The sequence below is a fragment of the Erpetoichthys calabaricus genome, chromosome 2 (assembly GCF_900747795.2).
Source record: "Erpetoichthys calabaricus chromosome 2, fErpCal1.3, whole genome shotgun sequence".
NCBI lineage: Eukaryota > Metazoa > Chordata > Cladistia > Polypteriformes > Polypteridae > Erpetoichthys > Erpetoichthys calabaricus.
In genome coordinates this window covers 126,961,649-126,980,503 of record NC_041395.2, presented here as the reverse complement: position 1 = coordinate 126,980,503, position 18,855 = coordinate 126,961,649, and the positions used below count along the sequence as shown (strand labels likewise).

At 40.0% G+C, this 18,855-nt stretch overlaps 1 protein-coding gene across 1 annotated transcript in view; it reads left to right on the top strand.

Moving 5' to 3' along the window:
- The first annotated feature begins 4,538 nt into the window (after nt 1-4,538).
- LOC114646331 (transient receptor potential cation channel subfamily V member 6-like) overlaps nt 4,539-18,855 on the top strand; it is a 48,207-nt gene continuing 33,890 nt past the window's right edge. Inside the window, 6 exon segments of the mRNA XM_028794484.2 lie at nt 4,539-4,829; nt 5,177-5,271; nt 10,771-10,893; nt 16,875-16,983; nt 16,985-17,013; nt 17,120-17,218. Of these exon segments, the coding sequence (XP_028650317.2) occupies nt 4,558-4,829; nt 5,177-5,271; nt 10,771-10,893; nt 16,875-16,983; nt 16,985-17,013; nt 17,120-17,218 (727 nt within the window). The 5' untranslated portion in view covers nt 4,539-4,557.

Genomic DNA, 18,855 nt, shown 5'->3' with positions numbered 1-18,855 from the left:
ATGCAAGAGACTAAATAAGGCCAGATGAATCTGAGATGGATTCAAATTGTTCTATCATGGTGTGGATGGGAGGAGAAACAGGGTAGGGGTTACTCTGAAGGAACAGTATGTCACGAGTGTTTTGGAGACGAAAAGTGTGTTGGACAGAGTGATGATTGTGAAGCTTTTAACTATAGGTGTGATGATGAATGTTGTTAGTGCATATGTCCCACAAGTTGGGTGTGTGATGGATGAGAAAGAAGATTTCTGGAGTTAGTTGGATGAAGTGATGGACAGTGTACCCAAGGAACAGAAAGTGGTGATTGGAGCGGAGTTCAATGGACATATTGGTGAAGGAAACAGAGGAGGAAGTGATGGGTATGGTGTCAAGGAGAGGAATGAAGAAGGTCAGATGATAGATAGATAGATAGATAGATAGATAGATAGATAGATAGATAGATAGATAGATAGATAGATAGATAGATAGATAGATAGATAGATAGATAGATAGATAGATAGATAGATAGATAGATAGATAGATAGATAGATACTTTATTAATCCCAATGGGAAATTCACATTCTTCAGCAGCAGCATACTGATACAATAAATAATATTAAATTAAAGAATGATAACAATGCAGGTGAAAAACAGAAAAAACAGACAATAACTATGTATAATGTTGAATGTTAACGTTTACCCCTCTGGGTGGAATTAAAGAGTCGCATAGTTTGGGGGAGAAACGATCTCCTCAATCTGTTAGTGGAGCAGGACAGTGACAGCAGTCTGTCGCTGAAGCTGCTCTTCTGTCTGGAGATGATACTATTAAGTGGATGCAGTGGATTCTCCATAATTGATAGGAGCCTGCTGAGCGCCCTTCGCTCTGCCACAGATGTTAAACTGTCCAGCTCCATGCCAACAATAGAGCTTGCCTTCCTCACCAGTTTGTCCAGACGTGAGGCGTCTTTCCTCTTAATGCTGCCTCCCCAGCACACCACTGCGTAGAAGAGGGCGCTCGCCACAACTGTCTGATAGAACATCTGCAGCATCTTATTGCAGATGTTGAAGGACGCCAGCCTTCTAAGGTAGTATAACCGGCTCTGTCCTTTCTTGCACAGCGCATCAGTATTGGCAGTCCAGTCTAATTTATCATCCAGCTGCACTCCCAGATATTTATAGGTCTGCACCATCTGCACACAGTCACCTTTGATGATCACTGGGTCTATGAGGGGTCTGGGCCTCCTAAAATCCCCCACCAGCTCTTTGGTTTTGCTGGTGTTCAGGTGTAGGTGGTTTGAGTCGCACCATTTAACAAAGTCATTGATTAGGTCCCTATACTCCTCCTCCAGCCCATTCCTGATGCAGCCCATGATAGCAGTGTCATCAGCGAACTTTTGCCCATGGCAGGACTCCGAGTTGTATTGGATATTGGATTTTGCGAAAGGATGGATATGACTGTGGTGAATATGTATCCTAAAAAGAGGGAGGAACATAGGGTAACATACAAGACTGCAGGAAGATGCACACAGGTAGATTATATCATATGCAGAAGGGTCAATCTGAAGGACACTGAAAACTGCCAAGTGGTGGCAGGGGAAAGTGTAGTTTTGCAGCATAGGATGGTGGTCTGTAGGATGACGTTGGTGCGGAGATCAAGAAGAAGAGGAGAGTGACGGCAGAGCCAAGAATCAAATGGTGGAATTTGAAAAAGGAAGACTGCAAGGTTCAGTTCAGGGAGGAGGTAAGACAGGCACTGGGTTGCAGTTAAGAGTTACCAGACAGCTGGGTAACCACAGCAGAAGTAGTAAGAGTGACAGCAAGAAGGGTGCTTGGCATGACATCTGGACAGAGGAAGAAGGAAAAGGAAACCTAGTGGTGGAATGTGGAAGTACAGGAGAGTATACAGAGGAAGAGGATGGCAAAGAAGAAGTGGGATAGTCAGAGAGATGCAGAAAGTAGACAAGAGTACAAGGAGATAAGGCTCAAGGTGAAGAGGGATGCAGCGAAGGCTAAAGAGAAGAAGTGTACTGGTACTGATTTTTAAGAATAAGGGGATGTTCAGAGCTGTAGTAACTACAGGGGGATAAAACTGATGAGCCACAGCATGAAGTTATGGGAAAGAGTAGTGGAAGCTAGGTTAAGAAGGAAGGTGATGATTAGTGAGCAGCAGTATGGTTTCATTCCAGGAAAGAGCACCACAGATGTGATGTTTGCTCTGAGGGTGTTGATGGAGAAGTATAGCGAAGGCCAGAAGGAGTTGCATTACGTCTTTGTGGACCTGGGGAAAATATATAACCAGGTGCTTCGAGAGGACTTGTGGAATTGTATGAGGAAGTTGAGAGTGGCAGAGAAGTATGTTTAAGAGTTGTACAGGATATGTACAAGGGAAGTGTGACAGTGGTGAGGTCTGCGGTAGGAGTGACGGATGAATTCAACATGGAGGTGGGATTACATCAGGGATCGGCTCTGAGCCCTTTCCTATTTGCAATCTTGATGGACAGGTTGACAGATGAGATTAGACAGGAGTCCCCGTGGACTATGATGTTTGCGGATGACATTGCAATCTGTAGCAATAGTAGGGAGCAGGTTGAGGAGACCCTGGAGAGGTGCAGATATGCTCTAGAGATGAGAGGAATGAAGGTCAGTAGGAACAAGACAGAATACATGTGTGTAAATAAGAGGGAGGTCAGTGGAATGGTGAGGATGCAGGGAGTGGAGTTGGCGAAGGTGGATGAGTTTAAATACTTGGGATCAACAGAAAAGAGTAACAGGGATTGTGGAAGAGAGGTGAAAAAGAGAGTGCAGGCAGAATGGAATGGGTAGAGAAGAGTGTCAGGAGTGATTTGTGACAGACGGTGTCAGCAAGAGTGAAAGGGAAGGTCTACAGGACAGTAGTGAGACCAGCTATGTTATATGGGTTGGAGACGGTGGCACTGACCAGAAAGCAGTGACAGAGCTGGAGGTAGGAGAGTTAAAGATGCTAACATTTGCATTGGGTATGATGAGGATGGACAGGATTAGAAATGAGTGCATTAGAGGGTCAGCTCAGGTTGAACGGTTTGGAGACAAAGTCAGAGAGGGGAGATTGCGTTGGTTTGGACATGTGCAGAGGAGAGATGCTGGGTATATTGGGAAAGAATGTAGAGAAAAGCCAAGCAAAATGACACCTTTTATTGGCTAACTAAAAAGATTACAATATGCAAGCTTTCGAGGCAACTCAGGCCCCTTCATAATCTTTTTAGTCAGCCAATAAAAGGTGTCATTTTGCTTGGCTTTTCTCTACATTCATAATGGCTAACATGGTACAACACCCTAGTACTTGGGAAAGGATGTTACGGATAGAGCTACCAGGGAAGAGAAAAAGAGGAAGGCCTAAAAGAAGGTTTATGGATGTGGTGAGAGAGGACATGCACGTGATGGGTGTAATAGAACAAGATCCAGAAGACAGGATGATATAGAACAAGATGATCCGCTGTGGCATACCGCAACAGGAGCAGCCGAAAGAAGAAGACTTATGAATGATAGATTTCAGTGTTTGATTTTTAATAAGTTTGCAAACCTTTGTGAAAACATATTTTCACCTCGTAATTATGTGAGTGAGTTGAGTGTAGACTGATAGGCAAAAATGGCAAATGTATCCATTTAAAATGAAATGTACAACACAATAAAATGAGCAGAATGCGAAGGAGTCTGAATGCTTACTGAATCCAATGAATGTTAGGTTCATGATAAGCTTACCAAAGAAAAAAAAGGTCTTAATAATTTCTATATTTTTTTAAATATTTTTTTGGTATTTATATAGCGCTTTTCTCACTACTCAAAGTGCTTAGCAATTGCAGTTTAAGGGCCTTGCTCAAGGGCCCAACAGGGCAGAGTCCCCTTTGGCATTTTATGGGATTCGAACCGGCAACCTTCCAATTGCCAGTGCAGATCTCTAGCCTCAGAGCCATCACTCCACCATATCTTTTCCCCTTTTAGACAAAATCACAAAGTGAAATGAAAAGATAATGAGAATGGTCAGTTGCAGAGGTAAAGACACTATTGATCATTTCTGAAAATGAATAGGCACTAAGATGAAGTTCTCAAGTTGTGTTAAAAGTTAAGTCCGGAAATAAAAATGGTTAAAACATTGAATCTAAAAATGTGGAGATGCACCAGGAGTGTATGCATTCAATACACAAAAAAACAGCATGCATCATCATAAGATGGTTTATAGACCAAAGAATATTAGAGTATACATCAACAATGCACACAGATCAAAAATTTAGGATGACACTGCAAACACAAATAAAATGAAAAGCTGCAGATACTAGAAAGAAATAGGAGCACTTTGCTTTATCTGTAAAATTAGCTTAGCTTCTGTATTTTGATTTACAGTATTTTAACAGCTGAGCATCCAAATACTTCAATGAGAATTATACTTTTTTTTCGAAAGTCATGTCCTGAAATTAAGATGACCTTTCAAAAGGAAAAGCAACAGGAACCACCCTTTTGTTTTCATCTATAACATTGGCTCCGGTATTTAACACTTGACGAAAACAAAACTCGTTCATTCCAAGGATGAGCTCTGTAAAACACCAATGAGTGAAAAAGATGACCTCCTTAATGTTAATGCATTACATGACAACTTGTTGAAGAAGCAATTATGGCACTGCAAACAGTACAGAGTAATGAACATTAAGAAAATCACACAGATGACATCCATCACACGAGCATTACACTATTTGTTTAACCGATTTATCAGACCTACTACACCACTTATCAATTCTAGACACTCAAAAAATTCTGACAAGGAAACTATGAAGTTGCAAAGCAAGAGTTTAGGACCCATTTTCAATGGAAATATAACTGGGTAAGTAAAAACTGCAACTACTAGAAAATTTGCTATATTTTGCATTACAGTGGAAAGTAAAATCAGGAATCTAAAGTGTAGGTGTGGCATCAAAGCTGAAAGAATTACAGATGAATATGATGACATCAGGCAACCGTTTATGTGTAAGTTTCATTGTCTATCTAGTGAACTCTACTTTTTTGAAAGCAAATAAAGTATACATTCTATATGCTTTTCCTTTTCTGGCAATATAAGGGAAAATGTGTGTGGGAAGGGCTCAATGACAGTACATTTCAACTACTTAAAACACGGCTGAAATTTTGTATACATTTTAATAGTAACTGTAATTTTTTGCTTTCCTTGTTCAGAAAAGAAAATAGCTTGTTCAAAGCTGCAAAAGAAAACAATGTAAAGGAGTTACTGAGATTATTGAATGGTAAGGATACCAATCCACGTGAAAGAGGTGAGTAGGAAAACATTTATCCAAAATGTATATGTGAGAGGCAAGCATAATGCATGAACTCTTTGTCCATATAAACACATCCATATGCATGAGTTAGCAAAGAAACAACTGGCAAATAAAATAAACAAAAGATTACCTTAATAATGGCTTCTAAAGGCACATTACAGATGACTAACCAAAGCAACCAGAATTAAGTCCTTCAGATGGGAATGGCTCTTACTTGTCTTATCTTTGCAGTATGTTCAATACATTAAATGTATTCTTGTTCATTTTAATAATTTGTCATTTCACACTCTTGGAAGAAAGGATATCCTGACAGCATCTGTTGTAGTACAAGACTCAGCCTTGAAAGTGACACCACTCAATTGCTGTGCCCAGTATCACACTGCATGTCAACCTACAAACGTCTTTAGAATGGAGAAAGCAACCATCCCTTGAGAAACCTAGAAATGATCAATGGAAGAACACGTCATTTTCAGTACAGATAAAACCCAAAGCAAATTACCTCTTTGAAGATGATGAGATTACGGCAGAAATACGAAATCTCAAGAGATTACTGCTCTTTCAAAATAGAAATATCAGTGGTGTTTTAGAAATGAAAACTAATTGTTTTGCACCGCATATATACTATTTATACAATAACCAGTAGTGGCGCGTGCAGTGAATACACTTGACTTGAGCATTCCTAGTTTTCATCCTCTTTCCCTGTACGTTTAGCATTCGTTTGCTCAGAGGTTGATGCGCTTGCAGCTCTTGTTTTCTCCACCCTAGTGACCCGCTTCTTCTTTTCTTTTGTCGGCATCTCTTCGCATTAAAACTGATACGGTAGTGTTTGTGTTGCAATTACTTAGTACATTTTCTTTAATTTTCTTCAACCTGCCTCAAGAATGATTTAAGATATGAAGAGGTATTGGAAGTGACGACGAAGGGATGAGATGGGCGCCGTACGCATGTGTCACACGGCCGCCCTGCTGGCTGCAGCCGAGAGTTGATTCTACAATGAAATAAAATAAAAATAACAAGAGGAATAACCTTGGAGGTCAATTAAACCTCGAAAGCTTATAGTAGACGTCACATAGTATATGTGTACCAGATTTTAGGTCAGCAGTTCAAACGGTTTGCGAGCTACAGGTGATTTAAAATCCTAGACAGACAAACGAACAGCCACGGTAGCGTATTATATATAAAGATACTTTATAAATATTTTTGAAATTTTCATCAATCATTATGACGGATTGCCTTCATTTTCTCCTCGAGGAAATGATACATTAATGGTATTTCATCTTGGCATTGCCCACTGGTAGAGCACCATCTTCTGTTATGTAACTTTGGGTACACATCTAAATACAGCATAGATAAAACACTAAATCACTAAGATCTCAAGCAATCCACGTTAATAAAAGTACAAGTGCATTTGTGTTATCTTTGTGACTGCCTGGTTGATAGGGTTATGAAGAAAAATAATGAAAAATAAGCAAAACATGTAGGAGAATTATAATAAAAATACCAATTCAGGGTCTAAAAAAAAGAGAGAATTATATCTGCCTGTTCTGCTGTCCAACGTTATACACTAGGTGTTCTGTCGAACCACGCAACCTATTGAGATGTGCTGCTGCGCATGCACAGTGTACATTTATTCTAAAAGAGCAGTCAATAAATAAGTTCCTTAAATAAATAATTAAAATAAAATTAATTAAAACACACCCTACTAAAATTATTATTTGTCGTTTTAAGCCATTAGGAGCAGACATATCTAATAACTCAATCCAGTGCCTTCCCCATTTTAATGTTTTTTTTTTTTTTTTTGTCCGGCATTGTTGTGATTGTAAACTGAATACGATTGGTATGTGCAACCTTAGAAAAAAAAATTCGGCTGATGATAAGTAATAGCATAAAAATGTTATGTTCATTTTGACGTTTTCACTTTTAAACGTAAATATTTGCCATGTGTAGCTTATTTCAACAAGGCAGCACAAATCAACAAAACGGCGGCAATAGGAGCGTGGCAGTGACTTTCTTGCACCTGCTCGGGCCACGTAAATGAGATTTATAGCTGTAATATCAATGACTGAAAACTTTGCACGGTGGGCAATGGATGAGTGCCCAATCATTTCCCAAGAAATATTCAGCAGTAGTCAGTTGGGGCATTTTTGCAGCAAAAGCACTTTGAATAGAGTAGTCAGTTTTGACAAATAACATCAAGAGGAAGCTCTGAAAACGGGCAGCTCTATCTGAGGGGGGAAAGGATGTCACCGCGAGGGAAAGGGATTAGGTGTGTTGACCAAAGGGACAACCCTTGTATCAGAGAACTCAAATTACTTAGATTTCAACTCGTCTTAGACGGGTAGCTATGTATATATAACTGCATGCGCACACGTACATACTGTATTTACTGAATATATACTTATATCTGTCATGTGATGAACTGATGTCTTGATGTGTTGGCATAGACGCTGCTCTTTAATAAAGTAACGAAGTAGAGCAGACCGGTATGGAGGGTACCTTGAGTTTATTGCCAGTTAGTTCACACATACAAACTCTGTCACACGTGCCCCTAGGGAAAACAGATAACACGCGCTTTTCTAGCTCATCCAAGAGGCAGCCTCATAAGGTAAACCCATTTTAAAAAAGTACATTGCAGGCGGCCCAGTTAACGTGTTTACAGGGACATCAATGATTATGTGCACAGAGCAGAGTAAAAGTCTTACTTGTATATGCTAATCAACATGTGGATTGGATCCTGTTTGGACTCAGTGATTTTATATATTTTGCTGATGATAATAATGCAAGCTGTTCATATTATCCCTTATGTATGCTGAGAACAGTCAGCAATGGTGGAAAGGAACAACAACATTTAGTTACTTTATATACTGTGGCGGGCGGCTGGGGGCTGTGCCCAGCCGGGACGCTGAGAAGGATCGGGAGAGGGACTATGCCCTGGTTTGTATGGGGGCCACGGGAATTGAGCATGGAAGCTCAACCCTATAGGGCTTTGTGGCCACTGCCAGGGGGTGCCCTGAAGACTATGAAGCCCTGGATGTCAGCACTTCCGACACACCAAGAGGTGCTGGCAGAAGGAATACCAGGGACACCCAGAGTGCTTCCGGGTGCTCATGTGGCACTTCCGCCACACAAGGAAGTGCTGCAGGAAACTCATCAGGGGGCACCTGGAGCACGTTCGGGTGGACATAAAAGGGGCTGTCTCCCTCCAGTAATCAGCTGGAGTCGGGTTGAAGAGGACGAAGCTCAGAGGAGAGGTTAGGTTAGGAGAGGAGAGGAGAGGAGAGGCCTGGACTGAGGGTGTGTGGTGCAGGGGCACTGGGTTGTGTGAGGGACTTTTACTCACCGTAAATTGTAAATAAACATGCAGTGGTGTTTGAACTATTGGTGTCTGCCTGTCTGTGTCGAGGCTGGTTTTCATACAAAAGTGTAGCTCAAAGTATAACAAATAATGAAACAAATTTAAAAAATGAACAAAAGGTAGAGAAGGAAGAATGCCTAATGGACATTCTTAAATTATATTACAGTTCAATGTAAATAGTTTGAAAGTCTCTGTATGGTAAATGTCTGTGTATGATCTGAAAACATATGGTTTGGTAACTTGGTCTAGGGATGGGCAAAAACAAAATTTGCTGACAGCATGAGTGCTGGAGAAAATAAACTTGTAGGGGTCCCAAGGCCAAAAGACTGCCCAGCACAACTTGAGTGTTCAGCAGTACTGAAATGCGATAGCTATTATTGACAACACATGATGAACAGTATGAGAAGATATGACGCTGTGGGCATCATCTTAATGGTAGCATCCTCCATCATATTCAGCATAAAAGCTGACTGCAGATTTACTGTGTATCAGAAAGAGAAAATGAAGACAAAAGAAATTATTACTAACTAAAATAAAACATTAATTCAATATTAATTTTAATGTATTACAACAGATACAATATAAATAAATTGTAAATAAAACAAGTTAGGGATCTGAAGTTACATGTGGGGATGCAAGTGGACAGGGATTCCAAAATTTGGGAAGGTTGCAAGAGCAATAAATACAATTAAGAGTATTTTAAATCAATCCTAAAAATCACAGGCCTCCAAAGTAATGTTGCTAATGCAGACAAAATGTGCTCAGGTTTTCTCTTTTTGGTTAAAACTTTTTGCTTCAGCTGATCTATATCTTTTCTTGGTAGTCCTGACAGGAGTGAATAACCTAGTTAATTAAAAAGAATGGCATGTGTTCAGCATCCTGCAACAATATAAAAAGTGAAAAAAAAACCCACCATCTTTACAATACATTTAATATGTGATGTATACTTTAGTTCTAAGTCCATAATGAAATCAAAGCACAAGCAAGAAAATAAACCTCTGGTTCTAGAAATCATTGCGAAAATGTGAACCAAAGTCCATTTATTGTAGGCAAAATGGCCTAAAGTCTCCCTGGCTGTTCCAAAATATTTTTTGCATATGACAAGCAGTCTGTCACTGGTGATTCTTATGCCACCCTTTCATGGTTGGGGAGGACTGGACGACTAGATAAAGCTGGCAGCAACACTAAGTGCTGTGTAAATAGTACAATGTGATTATTACTTGCATGTTTTAGAAAGAATACTGACAGTCCAATAGCAGCTTCTGGATATAACTGTAAACATTAAGTACAACACAATGAGATATACAGTATATAAAAAAGAAAACATATTAAAGGTCTGTGATTTGTTTTTTTATTGAAAAAGGCTAGTGCCCACAGTTGCTTCTTCGTGAACATACACAGCACAAGTAGTCTGTAATACTGATATTCTAAATGTTATCTGAGAATACACACTCACTTGAGCAGTCAAGTCTATGTGTTGCTGAAAACGTATACACAAGTGGTGTGCATCTTGGCTCTGTCAGATCATCTGTGGATGAGTAGGGCTCAGCGTTTCTCTAGAACTAATGGTATGCCAGTGTTTTTGTTTCTTTTTTACATTTCTACCAAGTCTCTGATCATTAGTAAGTATTGTTTATTCATAACAAGGTACTCATATGTGTTTTTGACTTTCTATACAGTGATATTGCTTACATATTTTTATGCAAAGTTAGCAGTGCCTGAGACATGTACTGGAAACATCTAAATGCATTTAATACTACCATTTAATTTTGGAAGCACTTAAAATGTGATCAGTTTTTAATTCATGCAGATCTTTTTATTTTACTTTATTTTAGATTTGTAGAAAATACTAATGCAAATAATTTTACTCTCATTATAAGGTCATACAGCCTCAGTGCAGGATGAGACTTTAGTTAGTTTCTCTGTCATTTAACCCCAGGCTGAAAATCCCTTAGTCTTAGTACACTGTTGTTAAAATTGCTTCTGAGGGTGTTCATACTGATTTTTAAAGATGGTGCTAAGTCATCCCCCTTCTCTTTCCCTCCTTTGTTTAGCTGTAAAATATCTTGTAAGTTAGAAATTTAGAAATTAGAAGTTAAAATAAATCTTTTATAATTTACTGGAGCTGTATCCAACAGGAGCAGTGGGTGAAAATGTGTTACATGTTGCTGCATTGTACAACAATAAAGAAGCCCTTGAAGTGTTACTGGATTTCTATCCCTTTTTGATCAATGAGGCAATTTTATGTGACCTATACAAGGGTAAGCAAATATGCATTTTTCATTTGTATCGGATGAATTATTACTTTACTCCTGTGAGGTTTGGAAAATAAGACTGAAAAGAGTCAAATGACACACATATAATGAGACACACACACACACGCACGTACAGACAGACAGACAGACAGACAGACAGACAGACAGACAGACAGACAGACAGACAGACAGACAGATAGTTAGAGTGACCACAAGGATGCACCACTGAGCCCCAAACCTGCAAAGCAATATTCCCAACACAGTCCTGTGTTCAAATAAAGGATTTTATTGCACAAAAATTGATCACCAATTGTACAAAAGCAATCAACCACAATTACAATCAAGTGTCTCCTCCTTCTCTCCTTCCACTCCTGTTGAGTGCTAGTCACTACCCAAATGCTTCTGGTGCAATAGTCTGTCATCTTGGAAGCACTTACGGGTCATGTGTAAACCAGGCAGGTCCTCACCTGACAGTGCCCTCAAATGGCACCCAGGGCCAGACAGGGGTGCATTTCCAGACTCTATCTCCCATGTACCTCTGCAGGTGTCCAGATGGTAATGCCTCAGGAGAAACACAGCCACAGCTTCTGCCGGTCCATCCTTTATATACCTCCACCAAGGCAAGAAGTAATTTTCCCATCCAGCCAGGATACCTGCATGCCCTTCATGGCGTTTACATAACTCCCCCCTCAGCTGAGCCTTATATGAGTCAGCAGCCAGTCCTGTGAGGGGGTTAGTCCAATGCAGAACTTGTTTTGATGCCTGTCCTCTGCTGGGAGACAAAACCAAGCAATTAATAGGGTTAGTCCTTTGCTGACATTTTCCACAATCTGTGGCCACTGCAGCTGAACTCCGGGAACCCAAGTCCAATTGGGCCGCCATTAAGGACAATGCCTCCACTGTTATCCTAGTCCATGGCACTCGAAACAATGCCCTTTTCTTTGTGAGAGGGAACTTTAAATGAGTGTCCTTACTACTGCCTTTCTTGCTTCATGCTTAAACTGTCCACCAGGCTTTGGTTCACCCTGCGTGTTAGTGTGTTTGTGTTGTCATGATTAATTGCATCAAACATTAAAACATGCAATCATGAAATAAATACATAAATCATGAAGTAAATACTGTATACAATGAATCACAAAATTAATGTAGAATAAAAACAAAGGAATTTTTTAAAATGTAATGCCATAGTTTAAACTTAAACAATGACCTGAAACCTAACCTTTTAACAAAATACTGCTTCAGCAAGTACAACCCGAATTTGAATGCCTTCCTAAAAGGCAAGTTGAAAAGAAGGCCAATGTATTAATTCTCCTCCTTGAAGTCACCAAACTTTCCTTGGGAACTACCATATATACTTGAGGATAAGTTCTCCCACGGATAAGTCGGGACTTGATTTTACAGTATAATTTCTGGTATTTTATAATGTCAGTCATATAAGTTGAAGGTGGAAAACTCACGCTATTGGTCCAAGAGATTATGATATGCTAACGCCCACCTGAGAGAGTAACCACGGAGCACACTGCCTTTGTTTCTATGTGGGTGCGTCAATGCGCTGTATCAGTGTGTGCTCCTAACCTCTCTCTCTCTCTCTCCCTATTGTGCCTACGTGACCACACTGTAATACCCGCACTATTTTGAAGCAACGTTTGCACTGATTTATGTTTTTTGTATCTCACACCCTCATACACCTTTATCATAAGAGCATCCCTTATCTACGATGGAGCGTTCGATCAGAAGATAATATAAAACTAGTTTTAAATTAAACGTTGTAACTGCGCTGCTGCAACAAAATTCGAGGTGTCTGAGAATCTGATGCGAGATTGGAGGAGGCAAGAAGATGTAAAAAAAAAATATATACATATTTTAACGGGTGTATAAGTCGGGGTCTGATTTTATGATCAATTTTTGGGGTTTCAAGACCCAACTTATATGTGAGTATATACTGTATTTTGCCATACGTCATCAACATCTGGAACTTCTGGAAAATGGCACTCCCTCACTCTTGTATTTCATAACCCCGCTCTCTCAATAGGTGGCCGGCCCTGTGTATTTCCTCTTTGGCAGCATGCTGGAATTAATTTACTGGGCGGTCTGTTTAATAATTCAGGGCTTATGACATTCCAGTCTTTACAAGCACATTTTAATCTCCCTGGTTCCAGTTTCCTTTTCTAACTTAAATTCCTACCAGTGCTCTGGACATGTGGGATATCCCTGACTACTCCCCTACCAAAACACTCATTGTACTCATTGTTTTGTTCTTTCTCTCCCTGTCTACTCTTTACTTTGCAAAGCATCCTATAAACCTCTGCCCTTGATTTTTGTTTGGTCCAGAGACCTTTCCCCTCTCCCTTTACCCCTTTCATGGGACACAGTTCTCTACACAGAACTTCTACACAGAAATTCTACACAGACCCTATCCTACTCCCCGCAAGCGGTTTCTGATGGGCCTCACTACTGATCCTCTCTGTCAGTTATGTTCCTTTGGTTTACCCAGCACTTTCTCCACATGTTCTGGCACTGTCACTCTGTCTTTTCTTTTTGGGCACATGTATGTCACCTACTGTCTTCTTTTCTTTCCTGCATTATGCCTTCATTACCTCAAATCTTTCTTCTTTGAAACCTTTCCAGACTTTTGCTCAAATTCTCTGAATGCAAGTGATTATGTCCGGGACCCCTGGCAGCCAAACTAATTATTGCCTCCAGTTGGAAGACACATGTCGACAACTGGCAGACCTCCTTCTACAATTTAATACTCATGGAATTGTCTGCAGCGCAGATTAATGGTGCTTCCAGTAATGTAATTGAATCCTGGTCTGCTGCGGCTCAATTGTTTAAATCTCAGCTTGCAAGATCTTTATATTTTTTTTAAATAATCCCTTGGCTCAGGTTGGGTGGAAGAGGGTGGTGCGGGTTGGTTGGCTTACTTTGTATGTTATGTCTGTTTAATTCCTGTCAATTTATTTTTGCTTAATAAAAAATTGATCACAAAAAAAATCTCAAATTGGCATAGCATATGAGACACAGACATGTCAAAGTAAAAATTAAACAACTGAAATGACTGTAGACTTTGAATGCACTGCTAAAGACAGCTTAACTGAAATCTTAAGCATCTCTTAAATGGGCATACATTAAAACTTAATTTAAAACACCGCCAATGGCATCCTCAATTGTTCATCACCATCAACGACTTTATAATTATACTCCACCTAGGTGTTTTCAACTGGTGTGCAATGAGAGCTACCCAGGTGTGCCATATAGGACTGCTGAAATCTCTGATAGCCCTACCCCTTCAGACAGTTAAGCAAGTGTATAGATTTAATGCTTTTGTGGTTGGTAGAATCATGGTATGCCTTGGATTTTTTGGGTTACAGAAAGTGTGCCACCACAGAAAAATGGTTGGAAAACACTGCCGTACCTACACCTTTGCTCCTGACACGTTAAAAAAATTCTCTGTAGCAGCTATCTTGCTTAAAAACTGACACCATACATTACTTGGGTTATGTTGCATTCTTTGCACAACTTAGCAAAGATACTGCAAACTGGAATAATATGCAGAGATAATCATTACACTTCTATTTCGTAGAATTTTGTTGTTAAATTAGGGCATTAAGCACTGTAACCCACCTAGCAGACCAGCGAGTTACAGAGGTACTAGACACTTATTTTAGTTTTAGTGCCACTCAAAGAAAACATATTTTGCACATATGTGATATATTGACTCTATCTTCTTACAGAAACATGACTTGAAAAAAAATGAGAGCGTAATTGTTACCTTCACTGCTTTTCTTTAGTATTGCTCCAAGACTACCATAAATCTCCGTTCCTCCCTCTCTCCTGCTTCTATGTCAGAAAATATAAATTAAGGAAATGAATCCCAGTACCACATACTTACATGTGGCAAAGGCGTTGTGAAATATGTAATTTGACACATTTAAAGAGAATTGTAAAATTTTAAAAGCTAGTATATAAATATGGTAGTCGATGTGTATGTAATTCTTTAGACTCACACTTTTTTGTGACAATATTTTATAATTCATTAAACAGGCCACAATAATTACAAAAATGAACGCGTTCGTAGTCTGACTGACAATCTGATTGTATGGGTGGTTACCTACCAGGTAATGCTTATGGTTGGTCAGAAAGTGGGCAAACATCCGCCACGGTGCCCTCAGTTGAGAGAAGCAGATCATAGAATGTTGCATAGTTTACTGTCAAATAATGCAAAGAGTACATGACATGTGTTTCGCTCTTATTTGGGCTCATCAGGCGTACAAACTCACTGCATCCCTCTCAGGGATCGAACCTCGGACAAGTGTTACCTGGTAGGTGACCACCCATACAATCAGATTGTGATTCAGACTACGAATGCTATGAATGTAATTACCCCAATCTCCAGGCTGTCAAATAAACAAACCACACGCCATGGCGCAACGCAAAGAGGCTTTGCCTCTGATGCTGACATCTGAGGTTCGATCCCCGAGTGGGGTGCAGTGAGTGTGTACACCTGATAAGCCCAAATAAGGGCGAAACACATCGCATACTTTTTGCATTATTTGACAGTAAACCATGCAATATATATATATATACACAGGAATAGTGGAAGGACAGAGGGATGCTGCCTCCCAAAAGACATTTGTTTCCCCAATATGCTAGGTGGACAGTGTGCCTCTGGTGTGGCTCCACTTTGGAATAACCCCATGGCTATGTGAGACCTGTAGTCCTGCAGGGCAGCCCTGTTGTATTGCTCAGGAGCTGCCAAAAAGCGCTCCTGGGAGAGGACTCCCTTACTTTGTGGAAGTTCAGCCTGACCTGGAAGTGCATCCTGAGTGCATTGTTCTGGTGCTGGAAGTACTCACAAGTTCAGTATTAGTGCAACTGTTCCGCTCTACTCTGCCAAGTCAGAGTTGGGAGAGACAGACAACACTTATCTGGGAAGGAGTGGAGGTTTTAAGGAAGGAGGAGACCTCCAAGAAGGTAGTTTGTTAAATATACAAGAACTTCTTCGGTCCAGTTGTTGTGCCAAAGGGGTTTGGGGTACTGTTAAACCCTCTACAGGCCACAATGTACTACACAAACAATGGAATAAAAAAAATACACATAGGACTATATTCAAAAACATAGATTAATAATATACAATAAATATTAGGACGCTTACTTAGTAGAGTACATAACCCCAAATGGCACTGATGTGTTTACACTTTCAACACATCACTGAACACGGACATATGTTTGTATTTCACACAGTTGTGATTATTGTTGGGAAGTGAGCCTGCCATTTTAAAAGATACAAGTTAGAACCAGTTTGAAGGTTCTTCAATAAAATTAGACTGGGCTGGCATTCTGTTAAACTAAATTTATCTTTGTATTGTGCTTCAGTTGTTCCAGGATAATGCAGATTTTTAGCTCAGTTGTGTAGGTAATTTATAGTCAATTATACCTTGACATTCACTACATAGTCCATTTCCCCCATCCATCAATTTTCTAACTCCCTTTGTGCCATGTTTTGAGCCTGAATTAAATGGAAACAATAGACATGTTTAGATATACTCTAGATTCCTTCTGCATAAAATAAAACTTGATATATGTAATGAACTTCAAGAACAGTTGACACCACGGATACATTAGCTTAAGAGCAGCAGAAGTACCTGAATGGAAGGATTCCTGGTGAAAAATGTTTATATCTGGGTCTCACAGTGGTGCAGTGGTTAGTATTGCTGCCCCATCTATAACAAAAACTATAAAAAAAATGTAAGTTTGCATCCAGAAAAAAAACCAAAAACTTACTTAGTAGTATATTTTGATTTGATGTGTCTGCGGTGGGCTGGCGCCCTGCCCAGGGTTTGTTTCTTGCCTTGCACCCTGTGTTGGCTGGGGTTGGCTCCAGCAGACTCCCGTGACCCTGTGTTAGGATATAGCGGGTTGGATAATGGATGGATGGATGGATTTGATGTGTCTGCTAATTTATCCTGAACTTTTTGCTTTTGAAGGAGAAACCATTTTGCACATTGCAGTGGTGAATCAGAATGTGATGATGGTGAAAGAACTCCTTTCACGAAATGCTGACACTAAGAATGCCCGTGCACGGGGGAGTTTTTTTTTCCCCAGGTAAAGGACAGTGTTACTATGGTAAGTATTGGACAGTTGAATTTATCTACTTCAATTTAAATGGCACTGTTCTAATAACAACTCATGGTGGTTAGAAATGTTCACTTTTATTAATGTCTTATTTTAGGAGAATATGTTTTGTCATTTGCTGTATGCATGGGAAATGAAAAAATTGTTAATCTTTTGATCAAAAGTGGAGCACCACTAAATGCGCAAGACACACAAGGTACATTTTTTTAAATTATAAAAATAGTTTTACTGATGGCAATATTGGTAGCATGCAAATGTTTATCACTGCTCCCTAACATACATTTTATTTATAAAATACCTTTTCATATTAACCATTCCCTTTCACCTGGAGTTGATGTAGCTAATCATCCATTTCTTTCTAATCGTCCTTTTCTTGCCAAAATTTTAGAATGTGTTCTGCTTGCCAACAATAATAAATATTTAAAACTGTTTTAGTCTATTTTCAGTTCCAAAACAAAGCACTGAAATACCCTTGGGAGGGTTCTAGAATGATCTGCTTTGGAATTCTGATTCTGAACTATTAAGTATTCCTATACTTCTGGATTTTAGTTTAACATTTGACACCAACGTGTTAAGTCTTTCATTCTTACCTACCGTAGATACTCGCGTATTAGTCAATTTCGCAGATAAGTCGAGTGTATTGTTTAAATCGAAAATTACGAAATTTGTTATGACCCGCGTATAAGTCGAGGGTAAAACTTGACAATTGGCTCCAGCAGACCCCCGTGACCCTGTGTTCGGATTCAGCGGGTTGGAAAATGGATGGATGGATGGATTTGACACCAACGTGTTAAGTCTTTCTTTCTTACCTACCGTAGATACTCGCGTATTAGTCAATCTCGCAGATAAGTCGAGTGTATTGTTTAAACCGAAAATTACGAAATTTGTTATGACCCGCGTATAAGTCGAGGGTAAAACTTGACAATTGGCTCCAGCAGACCCCTGTGACCCTGTGTTTCGGATTCAGCGGGTTGGAAAATGGATGGATGGATAAAACTTGACAGCTATCAGAGATAGAGGGCGACAATCAGCTGTTAATGGCGACAAAACTTACTGTCACGTCACAGGCATTCCCTCCGTGCTTGGAGAAATGCTAGACTCGTTGACTCTGCAACTAATCCTTGCGTGTGCGTGAGTTGTGAAATGTAAACAAAGGCAAGATGGCGTCGATATGTCACAAGGGAGCGAAGTGACGGCAGACGATGTTTTGCACATTATCGCTGAGTCCGACTCTGATTTTTCAGAATCGGATTTTATTGGCAGTGATCAGGAATCGAGCAAGAGAGTGAGAAGCCGGCATCAGCTGATCGGACACCAGCCGATGCCACGCCAACTGATCGGCTGCCAGCTGAACGCATTCGCGCAGCCGATGCAGCTACGGCAAGGTTCGCGTGGGAGGAATATCCAGACATTGATCGGTGGGAGCCGAATTGGTTACCGGACTTCACAAGACAGCATGGCTTGCTGTTGGACACGACAGTTCACCCGCTGCTGGACTACTTCAGGCTGCTCTCTCCTGATGCTGCTTTTCAGCTCTTCAGACAAGACAAACAGGTAGGCAGAGAAATTTTTTGAATCGCGGGCTGCGCTTGCATCACATTGATAGCGTGCGTTGCCTTGGTTCTTTTGATTCCAAATCTGGTTGCACGTGGCAGCTAATGGTATGTTTGTTATCCAAAACCTGCAAAAGCTAATACTCAGATTCAAGTATTTCACAGTTTAAAGAATTATTTAATGAAATTAGAAAAAAACTAGCTAATTAGCAATAGTATTGCTGGCTTATAATTATTTCAAAGACCATGGGAAACGGCAGATGACTGGTGACTTAACACC